Genomic DNA, 17,617 nt, shown 5'->3' with positions numbered 1-17,617 from the left:
TGTACAATATCGCCACAAGTTCTATCAATCCCTTTTGAGAGGACGTATCACCGATTAACTACGCCCTTATTGAGGCGTGACGCTGTTTCTTCAGCGGCATGCATGTTAGTGGCGGGTTTGATTTGCATGTGCGTGTGGTTTCGTTCATAAACACGCCACAGGAAGAAACAATCAACATTGCGCAATCGTTTGTGCCCGACACTTGGCGATGTGACCAGAAAGACCCCGCAAGATTGTTTGTTAAAGATAAGGCTAGCGTTTAGTGTACGCTCCTGCAACGTAAATTCTTTGACGGTTTGCTGACAAACATGCTGAGCAACATTTGCCCTTGTGGACATTTTGATCACGTTGTCTCTGCTTTGTGATGCATTAAACGCCGCGCAGCTTTTTTTTTTTTTCATAGTGGGACTTTCTTTTTTGGCGAAACAATTCTATGGTATGTTTGTAATCAAGGCATTAGTTTACAATGAGCTGCACCAATGTTAGTTTATTTCATGTTTCTGTTCGTTGCCTTTACTTTCGAATCAGGTTTTAAAACATTTCCTGCCACCCGCTCGCCGGCTGTGTCCTTAGAACGTTTACCCGCGTGCACTTGGCGAACGAGCAAAGACTATGACAAAAAGCTTGAAAATTTCGGTTTGTATGGCCAGTCGTGGGTATAAACTTGGAAAAACTTTAAACGTAGAAAACAGCGGTATGGAAAGGGTAAAGAAGGGTCGCGTGTTTAACGAATGAGTGCCGAACACGAGATGACGCATCGGGACGCAAACAAGATTGGAGGCAAGCGCGATCGTACGCTTGCCTCCAATCTTGTTTGCTTGGACGCTTGGGTCGGAGGTGTCGTACTCGGCGAACTTTGGAAATTTATTCTTCTCAGCTCAACTGCTGGTTTTTCGGAAAGCTATCAAACCCGACACCCTTGCGTCTGATGCTGTTGTTGCTGCAGCCAGGGATGCAACCGGTGAAACCCACCATAAAGGCGGAGCAAAAGAATAACAATTCGATGGAACGACACTGTTGACGCCGACCGTGCGAGACTGGCCGTCCGTCAAATCTTCACTGCATCTTCGCCCGCAACCACACCAGCCCCGCTGCAGAGAGACTAAAGTCTCACGATGCTTTGGCAGTGGCGGCGTAGCGATCCTCGCAGATGAAATCGGTCTATTGTGGAAATGAATAGGTATTACGCAATCGTCAGTCTTGATGGACTCTAGACGTTACCGTACAGGTCGGAGATACCACGTTGTTAATGGAAGAGCATTGGGTGTGATTAATCGGGAATTCAAAGGTCGAGTTGACAACAAAGCGTGAATATATGCATATATATATACATATATATATATATATATTTTTTTTTTTTTTTTTTTGTAAAAGACATTGATGAAGGACTTTGTCGAGTGCCTTGGAGAAGAAAATGAAACTTGCGTCACTTTGAACATCGGAATCAAAATCTGAATAAATGTCGGTGAGAAATGCTGTTAGTCGTGAATCGCACAAGTATGATTAACGAAATCCATGCTGATGCTCAAAAAGAAGGTTTTGCGAGTGTCGAAAGTGCATGATATTTGAGTAACGTATATGCTCCAGGAGCTTAGACGGGACACTGGTGGGGGAAATAGGGCGTCTGGAGCAATGGTCTTAATGACGATAATATATATACCCCTTAACATACAAGAAATTGTAATGGACCATGTAGAAAAATATAAATAGCTGGAGGTATACGGCTCAATGGGCGGAGGAAATATTTAGAGGAACACGGAGGAAATATAATTAAAAAAAGGGGAAATAAATTAAGCTAGAATGAAACTCAAGGCCGTAGAATTATGAAGTGGTGAGAGTTATATGCGAAGGGGTGATTATGCATGGACTATCTTTTGGCAACAGGGTTGAAGATTCAAGCAGGATTGGAGATGTTACAAAGGACGTGCTCAGATTGACGATGGGACCGTATGGGAACACACCAAATGGGGGGGTACAGGGGACATGGGCTGGTTGTCCTTAAAAGAGCAGAGGGGCAATTATGAAACTGCAATTTGAACAATAGTTTAAATAAGTCGAGGATACACGATAGGCACGGAAAGGATACAAACAATTATACACGACCAATTTTAACACAAAATGACCGAACCGAGCTCGAAATCTCATATTTAAATACTTACACACCTGTACGAGGTCGAGCAGACTAGTTCAGTGGAAAAGAGAAGAAAAAAAGTAGAGGAAAAATTGTGGGAAGGAAGTATGCAAAATAAATCAGCTTTAGCAATTTACAGAACTACAGATAAAAAAGAGACATAAAGGAATAAGTGCTTGATAATTCACGAAAAGGCGTTTTACTGATTTAGGCTAGAAGAGGAAAGTTAAACACAAGTACGTATAGGGTTCAATTTTAAGAAACACACATATGCGCCGTATGCCACAGTGATAGCGAGATGCTAGGTTATGTGGATTTGAAGTGCACGAGCCATCGTCCTGCCTTCTCTAGAGGGGTCACGGATTTTGCGGGATTGCTGGGTTTTGCTGTTGAGAACGGGAAAACAGAGGAGCGAAGGTTTATAATCACAAAAAGTAGGTGAGGAGATTAGTAGAAAGGGCCTAGAGAAGCGTGATAACACGCACAATCGATGAGGTGGATTATTTAACGAAAGGTAGAATGTATAGCTAAATTTAAAAGGGAGAGGTGTAACCGTCTCTACGCTATAGGTGGTGCAATCTACCACCCGATACGAAAGATACAATTAATGCCATCTATCCATTCATCCACCCAATGTTAAAAGTCGTACCTTGCTGGAGATGTTCTGGTCCTCTTCGCAATGCCTCTCAACAAGAACAACGTCTTCACAGCGCATCGCAAGAAGCAGCGTTTGGCTATAGACGCTTGCAAGTACGGCCTCTGGGCGCCCCCATCTTGCTACTGGTGTGGGTAGATCATCTGATAGTCAAGCATTGCTGAGGCGTACCCACGGCCTCAGCAATGCTGAACTATCAGACGATCAACCCATATCGGCAGCAAGATGGCGGCTCCCAGAGGCCGTACTTAAAACGTCTATGGACGGAGAAGCAACTTGGCCTCGTTCTGCTACGACCAAGAGCTAAGTGAAAGAACGAGGTTCGTGTCAATTAAATCAACGGAATATGGCCTTCATAAAAGAAACGTCAAGCGCTATCGCATTTCAACGTAGTCTGCAGCAGCAGCGTAGAAACAGCCCCATTTTCCTTTTGTATTTTTTTTATCGTCGCCAAAAACAGACACCATAAAAAAAAAGATTTTTGTGGGGAAAAATCAACCCAGAAAACAAGGAACCCTGGTCATATCCCGAGAATATCGCTCACCAGTCCGGATTCCATGCTGTGCCAAGATCCCGGGCAGCGACCGCACTTGCGGGAAGGACTGGAAGTTGTGCACGCCCTGGTGCAGTCCGTACATGCCGTTCTGGTGCTGCGGGAGCCCCGTGAGCAGGGACGCCCTGCTCGGGGAGCAGCTGCTCACGGAGGTGAAGGCCCTGTCGAAGACCACTCCTCTTTTGGCCAGCTCGACCAAGTGGGGCGTCTGGCAGACTGTGTTGTTGTACACCCCGGTCTCGAAGCCTCCATCGTCGGCTGCGGAAGGTGTTTCCGTGAGATTTCCTCGAGGTTTGTTTCTTTGTTTGTTTGGCTATGTTCAGAGGAAGGGAGGATAGCCGGGAAGGGTGTGGTCCTCTTTCATGGGGCATGTTGCTACGATCTTGATTCAAATCTTTAAATTTATCTTGATCATTCAAAAAACCCGGAAAAGAGAAAATGTGTCCCCAAGTATCAAAGTTCTCTGGGCCAAAATCTGATTTTCGTCTTGCACTTTAGGGCTCCGAAAAGCTCCTGAAAGCGAAGATAGAGCCTAAATTGACAATCTTTGGCGAGAGTCGGTACGTTGGCCCTAATTTGCCAAACAAGTACCAGATTCAGGCTTCACTGTCTGGTTGTTCGGTTGTCGCGTGACTTTTTTCTGCTTGTTCGGTTTCCACCTAGCAACTATGGACCTCAATTGCCAAACATGTGCTATGAAGGATGCTTGGCCAATGAGTGGTATTCTTGGCTCATATCTGGTACTTTAGATATTATATAGCGAACCAAAGAAAAGCCAAAGAAATGTACTTTGGCACTAACTAACGCCTCGAAGCAAAACCTTATTGGGCCCGAATTGGGCCAAAATTGGGCCCCGAAAATTGCCACATAGTTTGGTCAAGTTAGGCGTTTCTCTAACGTACTGCCCGAGTCCTGCAGGCGTCATGCGTGCGTTGCGATTTGTTAGGCTTGGTTAGGGAGAGCTTTGCTTGAATTCGGATGGGTTCCACGCATGACACACTCATTCTCTCCTCGGATTTATCAAAATGATCGAGACAATTAAGTTCAAATTTTTTCGGGACCCGCGACGTCGTAAAATCACTCGGGGAGCTACGCTTCAATATTCGGGAGCTGCAGGCTGCTCGCGTCGACAGTCGCCGCCTGTTGCAGGCTCTCATAAGTCATGCTTGCGCTCTCTCTCTCGCCTCCTCCTTGCGTTGCCGAGCAAAGACGTCGGGCTGCGAATCGCGTAGTCCGGGGCTCGGATCCCGCTGCGCTGCTCAGCAAATCGCTCTCACTACGATTGCCCTACTTTCTAGAGGAAAGGTCGCGTTTTTGTTTTTCTTCGAAACTTTTGTCGGTGCGTCTTCATGAGGGTGCGACTTATACCTTTGCAACCGCGATTTAGGCTGCCCGTGTTACATGGGTATTACATGCATTGGGGTTGTATTTCTTGTCCGATTGGTTGACGAGAATATAACTTGCTCTCGCTTTCGCATGAAATTATGATCACAATAAACATAAGTTTTTTGTTTGTTTGTTTTTTCTTGTTTTTCTAAGGCACAGTTTCGCCGGTGCCGATGGTACAAATATATTTTTAGGTTTTGCAGATTTCTTTAAAAAGAAGTCGTGAAAGTTACAATAATGCAGTTTGTGCCGGTGAGTTATACGGCTAGGAGGGCATAGTGCACAAGGCAAATCATCCCGATAAGCCGGTTAATTAACTCAAATATGTCAATTAAGTTTTTATTTGGTGAAATAGACATATCGTTCCGATTAGAAACATATGCCGAGCGTTATTAAAAACCACTGAATCGGTTAATTTTACAAAGACTTGGAGCACGTGAAAAGCACGGTAGCGCTAAAGTTAATTACCACTCATGCAGCAGGCGCAACTACCGATAAGATAAAGTGCCCGCGTGGTTTCTTCCACTTGTATCGTCCGCGTTTTCTCACCGATAGCCTTGTGCCTGTTGCACGAGCGGTAACTTTGGCGCACTATTGCTCTTTCCGCGCGCTCGGCCTTTACAGAGATCACTGATGTAGTGGTTTTCGATTACGCTATGTTTCTAATTGCATTCTTGGTGATTTCAATTACCCGATTATTAAGTGGTCCACCTTCTGATCCACTTCCACTCAATCATAGACCTTTGCCTAGATTACAACCGAACATATATAATTACCCAGCCAACAAGAATTACGGACTTCGGCAGCGATATACTCGACTTGTGCACAAGCCAGGATATCCTTCACTTTTCATCAGTTTTACCAGGAATTCGAGACCATCTTGTGACCGATGTAACACTCTCTCTCCCTGTACCTCGGAAATCAGACTTTTGCAAATATATTCGCGATTACGCCAGAGCCGACTACGTGTCCATCAACTCATGCCTCGAAGACTTCTACCAATCGTTCTTTGTTAATTTCGAGGAACGAACAGTCTATGAAAATTAGACTCTCTACAAAAATAAGCTAGCCAACTTAGTTGAGCGTGTCATTCCAATGACCCATATCATATCCAATAACTGTCACCCATATGGTATAATAAACCAGACCATAGTCATGCGAACAGAGAAAAACTTCGAGGGTGCTTAAGCTTCGCCGTTAAAGGGCAACTCCGCTTCATTTTTGATATTTAGAAAGCTATGTAGCCCTCTTCAGTATCATATAGGAAGACCCCATGTCAAATATTGCGATCTAATTCCGTTTATATATTTAATAAACTGGCCAGCAAACCTTCAAGCGAGCCAAGTCGCCGAAATCTGCCAACTCTAGCGTGCGGCGCGAGGCGCCATTATCAGCGGAGTCAATGCCACGGAGTTGGAGCAGCCGACATTGAGCTACTACGTCAGAGGCATGACTACGTCATTCTCACGTTTTGTTTGTTTTTACTTCTCAGAGCGAAATTGAACGATGACGTCATGAGCTTCTCCTCCCGGTGTTGGCTGACCGGGCGTTCATGTGATCACCGTAACACGGATGGGTGTATTTCGAAACAACCCATTCTTATTTGAACCCTTCTCGTCTGAACCCATTCGCGAAACGCCCTTCTCGTTTTAACCTTTCGCGTTTCGACCCTTTCTTATTTATACCCGTCTCGTTTGAACCCATTCTCATTTGATCCCTTCTCGTCTGAACCCATTCGCAAAACGCCCTTCGCGTTTTAACCTTTCGCGTTTCGACCCTTTCTCATTCGAACCCGTTGTCATTTGAATAGTGTAGTGAGGTATAGAAAGAAGGAAAAACAGTTGAGGATGAAGCTTGAAGATGAAGCGAAGCGGCACCATCTCTTGCATAGCACATGAAACAATTTTCCTTATGCCTGCGTGCCACCCCGAGTCTGTTGACGTAGCTACGTGGTTACATGGTGAGGTGGTTTCAAAAGTGCTAGCGCAGATTGGGTACTTCATTTCTCTTCTGTCGCTGTATTTCGTTAAGATGCCGTCGTGTGGAGCGGATGGATCATTGTGCTAGTCGTGTGTTATTGCTTGTAATGGCCAATTCGGGTGGTCATTTTCCCTGAGAAAAAGTTTTCCCATATCTTCGGCAAGGACGTTCGCGTGGTCAAAGGCTGGCGGGTGCAAGCTTTTCGGGTTGCGCTTCTCAGGCGTGTACCGGCAATTTACCAGCAGAAGTTTTCCCGAGCTCCAAGAGGTCGGGCAGCTTGTCTGCCAGACTATATCCGGTATCGTCACATCCGAATCGGGATGTGACGGAATCGGGACGTGACGGGAAACGAAACAATGCTCGCTGAGGCGGCAAATAGTGGGTTCGAGTGGCAAACGAAGCCATCGAGACAGGCACCCTTTTGTGCTCTGAGACAAGATAGCAAAAACAACAAAGGGAAAGATAATTTATGTTTAAAAAAAAGTCAACATTTTTGGATGAATTTATCCAGCCTGAGCAAGGTATGTTTGCTCTGAGACACAGGCTGCATCATACATCACTTTATTTTACAACTCTGTAATAACAAGTTATTACACCGCTGAAAAAAAGGTATGCATAGTGATGCAGTTTGAAACTTGAACAGGCATTACAATTTCAAGGAGGGTGGGTGCAATGAGAAGACTGAGGATTCCAAAAAAGGTACTAGAGAGTTTTAGTAGATCGTTCCGATACCCCCGATAGCCCCGATAACGATACTATGCATGCGCATGGGAGGCGGTGGCGGAGTATCGGGTATCGTTATCGGAGTCATGGGAACGATCTACTAAAACTCTCTACTAACAGTAAACAGAATATGGAAAGCGACGCTGGCAAGCCTCCGTGGCAACAGTTAATCGAAAATCCAAACAAAGTTTATTGAAATCTGACGCGCGTGCGGGCAGCACCACACTGATTTATACATCTGCCCTTTCATTGATTTTATATTTTAATATTCTGTCAGCTGTACGGACTGTGGTAATGCCAATATTTTGAAAAGTTTTGTGAAGCCACTTCTGTTTACACACATCTCAAAGAGTCGTAATTTATGTTGTAATTTATGTTGTTGGCGTATGCAGCGTGCTCATGGTACCATGGAATGATCGAAGAAGAAATTAACAGAGCTCACTCGCGACCCAGTCAAATAAAAACGCCAGTTCATTGTGCTTTGCATTTGGGTGGAGAGGGTCACGTGATGCGCCGCTGGCGCATTTTTGGTCGCCGGTGCCACAGGCAAGGGCTCGAAGGCAATTAATTACCCGAATTCGCCATAAATAGAGCAGAAAGATTGCGAGATCATGATGAGAAAAGCCTTTCTGACAATGGTCAAACCCAGAAAGTATGTTTTGAGAAATTTTAAATGAGAAAGATTAAGATGAGAAAAGTCGTTTTGAGAAGGGTCAAAACCCGAAAGTTTGTTTTGAGAGCGGTTTAAATGAGAAAGTGAGAAACGCGAAAGTTGTTTTGCGTTGGGTTGAAATGAGAAGGCAAAAACGAGAAGGTAGAAATGCGAACGGGTTCAAATGAGAACCACCCACGCGGATGCGCTAGTTTGCACTGCCCTGCGCGCTTATCGGTCTGTTTCTCCGCTCCCCTTTTCCTCTTTCGTCTTCTCCCCTCCCCCCTCTCCCCCGGGTCATCACCGCCCCACCTCCCCGCGTCGCGTGTCCTGTTTCTCGCTCCCTCCCGATCGTCAGAAGACCACGTAGTTCGACGTGACGTGGCCATGACTTTGACGACCCGACACCAATATTGCCTGACGCAACCGAAGTTTCGGTTTCGGTATCAGCTGATATTTAAATTAGGATTACACAAATAATATTTCACATTTCGCGAATTCGAAGACGTAGAGTTGTTTTGTAGTGCTTTGTCAATTTGAATCACATGTAAGCCTAATTTTTTTGGAATTGAGCGGAGTTGCCCTTTAAAGGGACACGGACGGGGTATGTATGCTTGCCGAGGCTTTTAGTTGTACGTGACATATGAGAGCCCAACTACCCAGAACAGAATTTGCGGCTTGAAATTGGGTTTCTTTCCGCCCGAAAACTGCCGATCTAGAACTGGCCGGTTTGAGTCGCGCTCACTCTCTTCTCCGTGGTCACGGGCGGTTTCGTTTTCTAAGGTTTCGACGCGAACACCACATTTAATCAAAGTCGTGGGTTATTAAAGGCACACAGTCAATATTAAAAATAGAAAAAATTATGAAACCCATTTTTTGTGGCTTCCAAAAAGCTTCAAATACGTTGATCAAGAAAAAAAAGTAGCACAGACAACCGGAAGCATTCTGTGCGTTCACTGCATATAATTCTCAACATGGCGTCGCTTTGCATATCGTGGGGACTAGCGGATGGCAGCGGACGACGGGCGTGGGACCTGTACTTCAGAACTGTCGTTCACGGTACCGGCGAATTCTGTCTTCCTTCAACGGAGAAGTTTTTGGACCGATCAAAAGAACTGATATTCATCCCGTACGACACGCCCGACCAGCAAGCCGATTGCACGAAGACGTCGCCGAGCCGCCGTCCCTTCTCGTGGCCGAAGACACCGCTCCCTCAAACGTCAAGCACGAAGTGCGTACTTCGAGTTGAATACGCACGCATACGGTTTCTCTACGCGGTGCGAATGTGGCATATGCGTGGTGCTGCCCGACTTCAAGCCGGGAGTGCACTTATTGAAGGGAAATCGGCACCAAGCTTCCGACATACAGTCTTTTCACCGCACTACTACGCATGATTGAGTTCCTTCAGTATCTCAGCAGAAAGACGTCCGCCACGCACGTAGAGGGCACGGGTTCGATGCCTAATCTAAATGTACCTTTTTTTTTTCAAGCATTTTGCGATGTTTATTTTTCTTTTTTTACAATTATCACTGAAAAAAAAATTGTTGTGGACGATACGTCGCTCAACTAAATGGTATGGGATTCCATTTTTGACACCTGCGAACTCAATGTAGTCACTTCCCACAAAATGCAAGGAGCATATGAATCGGGTAGCGTCCGCTTTCCGCGCTTCGCGAAACTGTTCTACAGGAATTGCAGCCAGCCAGCGATCTTTCGGAAGCTTTGCACTCTGCCTCACAATGCCACTTTCAGATGCAGGACATGTGAGGCAGCTCTTCACGCAACATCTTGGGAGTATTCTTTTCGGAGCCGATCACGGGAATTCACCACGACACTCGGGCACTCACTGCTAATTGTCAACACTTAAATGTACAAGACAAGTCATCTTGCAGTACAGAACAGCGAGCGGAACAAACATAACTGCGAAGGAATCGCACGGCGAACGAACGCATTTCGTCTGCTACGTGCGGAGAAAAAGAAAAACCCGCACGGTTGGGTCACTTGGGTGTAGTTACGTGACTTCCGCCACTCCCCCAATCTATCCTCTCCACTTCTTCGTGCGGTGCGGGAGTTTTGGTTTTGTTTTCAAACAGTTGCGTTTTTTGGCTTTATTAAAACAAATACGTGACTCTGTAGCAAAATATTAATTGGGTAGTGTTCCGAAACCATAATAAATCGCCTAAAAAAAAGGAAAACAATTTGGGGAGTGTCAGTCTCCCTTTAAGAGTGGAACGCGATAGCGAAAAATATAAACATAAAAACTTCCGCTCGTTCACTAGCCGTGCAAGCGTGCCTTGCGTGGCCTACCCTGGTGAAAAAGCGATTTGTATGGGAAATTTCTCGTGTCCAATAAACACATATGAATCATACAAGATATATAAGAACACATAACAACCATATGAGAACTATATAATAACTATATAAGATATATATGAACATATAAAAAAACTTATAAAAAACTTCTCACGAGTTTTTCTAATGGTTTGTATATGTTCTTATATATCCTGTAAGATTCATATGTGTTTATTGGACACAGAAATTTCTCATAAAAATTAGGTTTTTAAATAGGGTAGTTCGTAGCGTGTCTGGCTTGCCCCGGAGGGGTTGGGGGTTTGAATCCCGCCTACAATTCTTCATTTTTTTTTTAGGCAAATTAATAACTTATAAAGTCAAGTCATTCGAGACATGTGGTGATTTTTAATTTGCGCTACATGATTTTAATCACATTCCACTCGTGGCGTCACGTTTCACGTGAGGGTTGTGGGGGATTTGAAATTCCCACGCGAGGTCATGTGACCGTGACGTCATGAATCCATCGACCAATCCTGGATTTTAGCACACGTGACCAATGCCGGCTTTTCTGCGACACGAGCTCCTTGACGCTATCGCGTTAAAAACGATCTTTTAAACGAGCGAAGTCGGTCAACAACTCAATCTCGTGGGATGCACATCGCGTGTCCTGGAAAGAGGTCAACCCAGCACTGTCAGTTTCTTTGCATTTAGTAAATAACAACGGCATTCCACTTTCAGATGAAGATAGTGCTCTTTATCTTAACATTTTCTTCGCGTCAATCTTTACCAACGAAGACTTATAAAACGTTCCCAACTCATGCCCATTACACCACCCTCAGATCAATTCTATCATAATTGACTACGCAGGCGTATTGAAAGCAATAGACAACTTCAAGGTATCATCGACTTTTGTGGATCACCTAATTAACTCGAAGGTATTAATAAACACTAAACACATTTTCCTTGTTTTCCTCTGTGACATATTTTCAGTTCTTCGAGCTTTCCGTAGTTCCGAGGGACTGGAAAATCGATAACGTAATCTCTGTTCACAAACTGGTGATCGCCAACTCATAAGTAATTACCGCCCCATTTCTTTTACCAGTGTTCGGTCTAATTACTCCTGAATCATATACTGTACTCAAATATAATACACTTCCTTGACTCTCATAACCTTCTTTTTGAACATCAGTACAGACTTAGTCAATCTTACTCGTGTGAAACCCAACTAGCCGCCTTCCTTGCAGTCATTTATTCAAGCTTTGATGCTAATGCCTAAACTGACGCCCTTTTCATCGACTTCTCTAAAGCATCCGACAAAGTTCGTCATCAACGTCTTTTAACGAAGCTCAACGATATTAAATTTCACCCCTCTGTTGTGAAGTGGATTTCTGAATGTTAACCGCACGGAATATTCCTCCGTTAACAATGTAAAATGCCCCACCTATACTGTAACATCAGGCGTCCGACAGGGAATTGCACTCGGCCCCCTTCTTTTCCTAATCTACATTAATGATTTCCACCATAAAATAGCAGTGCGTCTGTTCACCAACGATTGTGTCATATACCGACCCATTCTTTCATACCATGATCATCTAATTCTCTAGGAAGACGTTGCGTCTGTAATTCAGTGGTGCGAAAAATAGTAAATGGCGCTAAACTTTAATAAATGAAAATCCCAGTTCTTTGCCCGCAGCTCACGTGCCACATCATCTTAGTATTACCTTGCTAACACTCATGTAACAACCTGCTCATCTTAAAATACCTGGGTGTTCATTTCAAGTCTGACCTCTGTCATGGCTGATACTACCCGTACTCTCGGATATTTGCGCCATAACCTTAAACTTGCTACACCCTCCAGAAAACGACTAGCATATACTACTCTTATAAGATACAAGTTATAATATGCCTGATCTATATGTCACAGATCATCTAGAATTCGTTCAAAACAGAGCCTTTCGTTTTTTTTTTTTTTTTGTACTACACAACATATATCAGCATATCAGAATTACGCTAATGGCCAACCTTCACTCACTTTCCCCTCGATGCCATTGTCACGCCTTCTCCTTCATCGAAGCTTCTATTATAATATTCACCTCAGAGAATCATTACTGTCACCTTTCCATCGTATTTTCCCTCGTTTAGATCACCCATATAAATTTCATCCAATTCGATCATCAACTGTTTCTCACCAGACTTCCACACTACCTTTGGCTACTGAGGATTGGAACTTACTACCTCACAACATCGTTTTTAGAAATGATACTACTATGTTTGTTGAACCCATTACCCTATTTCTAAGTTATATAATGAGAACTAGCTTATATTTGTGTTTACTGTTTTACTTTTTAAAGCGTTACGGGCCCTCAAGAAACAAGTGATGATGATAATGTTCATTTTCACAAATTAAAAAGTTAGTAAACTCACTTTAGGTAATTATTTCACTTATAGTGACGATTGGTCCCCTGTATTATCTCCTCGGCCGTATAATGCACTTGCGCCAACAGTGTCAAAGTAGGTTTGACGGGTTTTATGAAACAAATCTATTGGTTGCGTGCGCGAACTACAGGGGGCACTTTTCTAGCTATCATCATCATCGTTTGTGACGTCGCGGGGAGGGCAGACCAACGTTATTAGAGAGTTTTAGTAGATCGTTCCGATACCTCCGATACTGCCGATATGAATACCCGATAACGATAAGATGCACGAGCAAAGGCTGCAGCGAGTATCGGGTGTCGTTATCGGTGTCATTGGAACGTTCTACTAAAACTCTCTAGCAGATTAGCTCAGTTACAGAACTGCTAATGGACGCTGCTTGCAGAGGACGTACCCTGATCACCGCGGTTCGCCTCCCGTAAAACCCTTCTATCCTGTGAAAAGTGGCGCCATTCGTTGTTGTAGACATGCTCAAAGCACGCGTTGCGCGCCAATTCTGGGAAATTCATGGCGTCTCAAATCCAGCTCAGTGCTGCGCTGTGCCGCCATGATCTTCCCAAGGGCTGCACCTTGCACGTGCTTCGTGCATCGACGCACCTTGCGCTGCTTTTGAAACATAAAGGGGCTTTCGCCTCCCGGTCGTTCGAAGCGCCACTACATTGGAGGTGGCCGTTGCAGTGACTATAGTAGGATAGGGCGTGCGAAATGCCGTGTGAAGAGGACTATACTCTGTTTCACCTTATGTTGTACCGCAGGGAAGGCTGTAAGCGCGAGCTCCTTGCTCTGGGGCAGATCTCGGCGGCACAAGCTCTCTTGCAGTAAGGGCAGCTGCCAACGCTATGAGCTCGCGCTTCCAGCCTTCGCTGCGGTACAACATAAGGTGAAACGGAGTATAGTGAGGCCCTGTGAAGCAATATCGTCGGGATCGTCGCCATCTCCCTCCTTTATCGAAATTTCGAAAACCATGAGGACACGACGGATTGCTCATGACACGAACAAGGCTGGGTAAATAGGTAAGTGTCCAAATCGGAGTGGGGAAAAGAACCACGCAGAAGAGGAAGCCAGCTGGGTGTAAGACGTGTCTTTTCCATGGTCAGAGAGCCAGCCGGACCAGTGGTGCCCACCATATCTTCGATCGACAGGGTGCTCAAGATTCTCGGTTACAAGGTCGACCGCAAGCCGGGAGACATGTAGGCCGGCTTTCGCGAAACCGCCGCCTGGCCAACACCGGCGCCAACCCCTGGAGCTCCACCACGGGCATGCTGAACTGCATCCCACGCAGGGAGCCCTCGCCAGGCGCTCGAAACTGGCCGGCTAGAAGTCAGCAACCCGTGACGGTCCATCGAAGACCCATGTCTCAAAGGCCGGTGCTAGGCCTGACGCTATTCGCCCTCTTCCCCATCCCATCATCATCGTCATCGTCCACACAATTCAATTGTACAATACCATTTCATCGTCATTAGAAGCGGCGTCGCAGGCCTTCAAGGTTATAAATGATTTGCCTTTCTGTGGCACCGCGGCTGTCCTGAGTTAAAATAAATGTCCTGTTATATATAGAAATATATAATACAATTGTCGTATTTTATTTCGTGCCCAGCTGATTGAAAGCAGCACTGTGCCTAGAATTCATTAGGTCTGTTCGATTCGCCTGAACTGGCTAAACTAGTTCAGCAGTGCAGGAACTGGTGCATTCCATTCAACCGGAAGTTGCACGGCCGCTGCACTGGCGCGTTTGATTCATCCCAGTTCTGAACGAGTTCAGACCCAGTTCATCAAAATCTCGCACCGGCTCCGTAGTCAGTTCAGCATCCGTGCAGAAGCAAACGACAAGAGCAGACGGTGATAGCAGACGACACCCCTCGTCCGTCTCTGCTCGCGGTGCCATTTTTCGCAGCTTTGGCTCAAATGTCTGCGATGTTTAACAATAACGCCGATACGGACGTTGCATCTCCTCTCATTTATGATATTAACGTACCCGCGGTGGACGCAGAATTGATATCATAACCGGGGGCAGGAATTCGATTGATTATGATATTCTGATTATGATATTCTGAAAGCGTTTTAGACACCCGCTCGTGTAGGTTTGGCTGCCTGTGGTAAGTGTTGAAATACTGGCTCACGTAAAATGTTTCTTTTTGATGCTATGTGGGTATCCACAGTGCTGATATTCTTTTTTACCGACACTCCGATACATTGCAGAGGTCTGGGATTTAATACATTCGCATGCCCCGCAGCATGCCCTCGCATGCCCCGCAGCTGAGCATACTTTGTCCGCTGATATCTGGACGCCCACTAAAGGGCCGGGGAAAAACTACGCCAGGAATCGGCATTGGCTTGGTAGTTAAACGCAGGTCTTTCTTGAGAATCAGCATAAGCGCTTCAGTTTGACGCCAAAGTTACGGTCGATAACTGTATTGGCCAAAACGCTATCGTCAGGCCTTCGTCTACGAGGTGACCACTATAGGCCGCGCGCTGCCGCCAGTGACTCCCGACGCAAAATCATCCTGATGCCGCGAACCTATCGTCGAAATGGGAAACTCGAGAGACTTGGAATGAATCTACTATTGATAAATGAATGTGAAGGACACGAGCGCTTATGGAAAGGAGAGAAACTGAACGGCCGTTAAAAATGCAGACAGAAACAGATTTCGTGCAGAAAACGTTTTTAGTACCCGCGAATAAAAAAATATTCACAGGAAATATTCCGTTATTATACTTGAAAACTAAGGAAACACGAATGGTCTCATTAAACCGCGACTAAATTCATGCCGCATACAACGTGGCGAGGAGAAACAAGAGCCAACAGATGCAGACGACACCCAGCGCTTCCGCTCGGAAAGCCGATCACAGCGCCATTCCTAGCACTGCGGCTGCACTGGTTCTGCGGCGCCGCCTGCACGGCTCCTGCACTCCTCTGAACTCGGACAGAACTGGCTCAGAACTTTCTGGCCGAATCGAACAAACCTATTGTTCCCACTGATCTCTACTATAGGGGGCTGGATGGCGCTTAGCTGCTTTCCGAGCCTGGCGCAAGTGAAGCCACCGGAAGTTCGATGCTTGTCCCGGAAGTCGGGTGTGCGCTGGGCTTCCTAGTGCATTCAGTCGATATTCTGGACCATGCTTTTTTGTATGTTTGATTGGGTTTTAATACTCCCGTTCTGGATTAAATCTTGAGAATGAGGCATTTGAACTTGGGCCATATTCACAACTTGATCAACTAGGATCTCGAAATGTCTACATTGAAGGGCTTCCCATGATACTTCTCGGGTCTGCATGCGCTCTTACTGAGCAACAAGCAGGCTCTCTTGAGGGAACAAGTCAAAATCCAGTGCCGTCGACGCTTTTCGAACCAGCACTCGGAAGGGTTACAAAGCCTGCCAAGCGCTCACTTCCGGGACAAGCCGCTCACTTCCGGTGGCCTCAAACCTGTTTGCTCAATGCGCCATCCAGCCCCCTCTAGTGGAGATCAGTGATTGTTCCTAACTGCTTGATCGGGATCACGTGGTTTATGGACCGCTTTTGCCACACGAGCGTCGAGGAGGCGGAAGCGTCGATCGTTTGCAAGCGTCGCCAGACTTTGCTTAGCCTCACTGCTTGCTCTCTTTCTTTCTGCAGGCCACCTGAGGCGTACGCATGAGCAATCAATTTGCGTCCGAGGTGCCCGACATTAAAATGCACACGCTCCCCATGGTTTCAGTTGCTCCCTCTCTTAAATCTCCAAGAGCATGCTGATCATGATTAAAGCCCCTTCATGTTTCAAAAGTAACACGAAGCGCGTTGATGCACGAAGCACGTGCAACGTGCAGCCCTTGAAAATATCATGGCGGCACTGCGCAGCACCGATCTAGAGTGTACTAGCAAGTACGAGTGGGACGAGCTACAGGCTCATTTCATGCTTTCAGTTGCAGCTCAAAATTTGGAAAGCTATCAGGTGAAACCAAGCCACTCCGACCGCAGCGCCACCTTCGCTGCGTGCAATCGAGCAACAGCACAGGTCAAGGTGATATGCGTAGGCAATATAGGCCCTTAGGGTCTATATTGTATTTTTTTAAGATTTTGACGTCAGAGGTAACGTCAAAGCACCACGGCACGACGAAGGGACGTTACGACGACGCCACGACGTCATCGTCGACTACGACGTTACGCGACGCCAAGATGCTGTCGTAAGGCCGTCGTGACATCCCGTCGCGTCGAGGACGACGCCGTTTCGCTACATCAAGTTGCCGTTGTAACGCGGTCGTGACATCGCGTTGAGGACAACGCCGTTACGCAACATGAAGTCGCCGTTGTGACGCGGCGGGACATCGCATCGCGCTGAAGGCGACGCCGCTACGCGACATCAAGTCTCCGTTGCAACGCGGTTATGACGTCGCGCGCCGCGTCGAGGACGACGTGGACGTGGTCGTCGATGCCAACGTTGATGTCGACGCCCCACGCAACGTCAAACATCGCTAAGACGTCAAGTTAACGTCGTCCTGACGCTATCGTTAACGTCAACATCACAACGAATTGGGCACCTTTTGCCGCGGTAATCTGTTTTTTTAGTCAAGTCCAATCTATCGCAAAGTTGCAGAGCCTTTGCTTAGGAAAGATCACAACGAAGCCTTGACGGTGTGTCATGTCGTCGCCTTCGCCGGCATCAACGTCGACATGCAGTAACGACGAAGTCTTGACGTCGTATAACGCAGTCGACGATGACGTCAACGTCGACGTCCCGAAGTTTTCGGGACGTCTTCGTGACATCGAGTTCCGTCATGTCGACAACGACGTTGACGAGCTGACACCAAGCGTCCTTATGATGTCGCATTGGCA

At 46.2% G+C, this 17,617-nt stretch overlaps 1 protein-coding gene across 1 annotated transcript in view; it reads right to left on the bottom strand.

Annotated features, from left to right (window-relative positions):
- The window catches only part of LOC8052330 (N-sulphoglucosamine sulphohydrolase), a 158,382-nt gene that overhangs the window by 58,797 nt on the left and 81,968 nt on the right, over window positions 1-17,617 (bottom strand). The window contains exon 2 of the mRNA XM_040212533.2: window positions 3,331-3,597. Within this exon, the coding sequence (XP_040068467.1) occupies window positions 3,331-3,597 (267 nt within the window). The remainder of the gene's footprint in view (window positions 1-3,330; window positions 3,598-17,617) is intronic.

This window comes from Ixodes scapularis, unplaced genomic scaffold, assembly GCF_016920785.2.
Source record: "Ixodes scapularis isolate PalLabHiFi unplaced genomic scaffold, ASM1692078v2 PGA_scaffold6__148_contigs__length_123643588, whole genome shotgun sequence".
Lineage (NCBI taxonomy): Eukaryota > Metazoa > Arthropoda > Arachnida > Ixodida > Ixodidae > Ixodes > Ixodes scapularis.
Note: the sequence above shows the minus strand (reverse complement) of the source record. Positions and strands in the feature narration are given on the sequence as shown.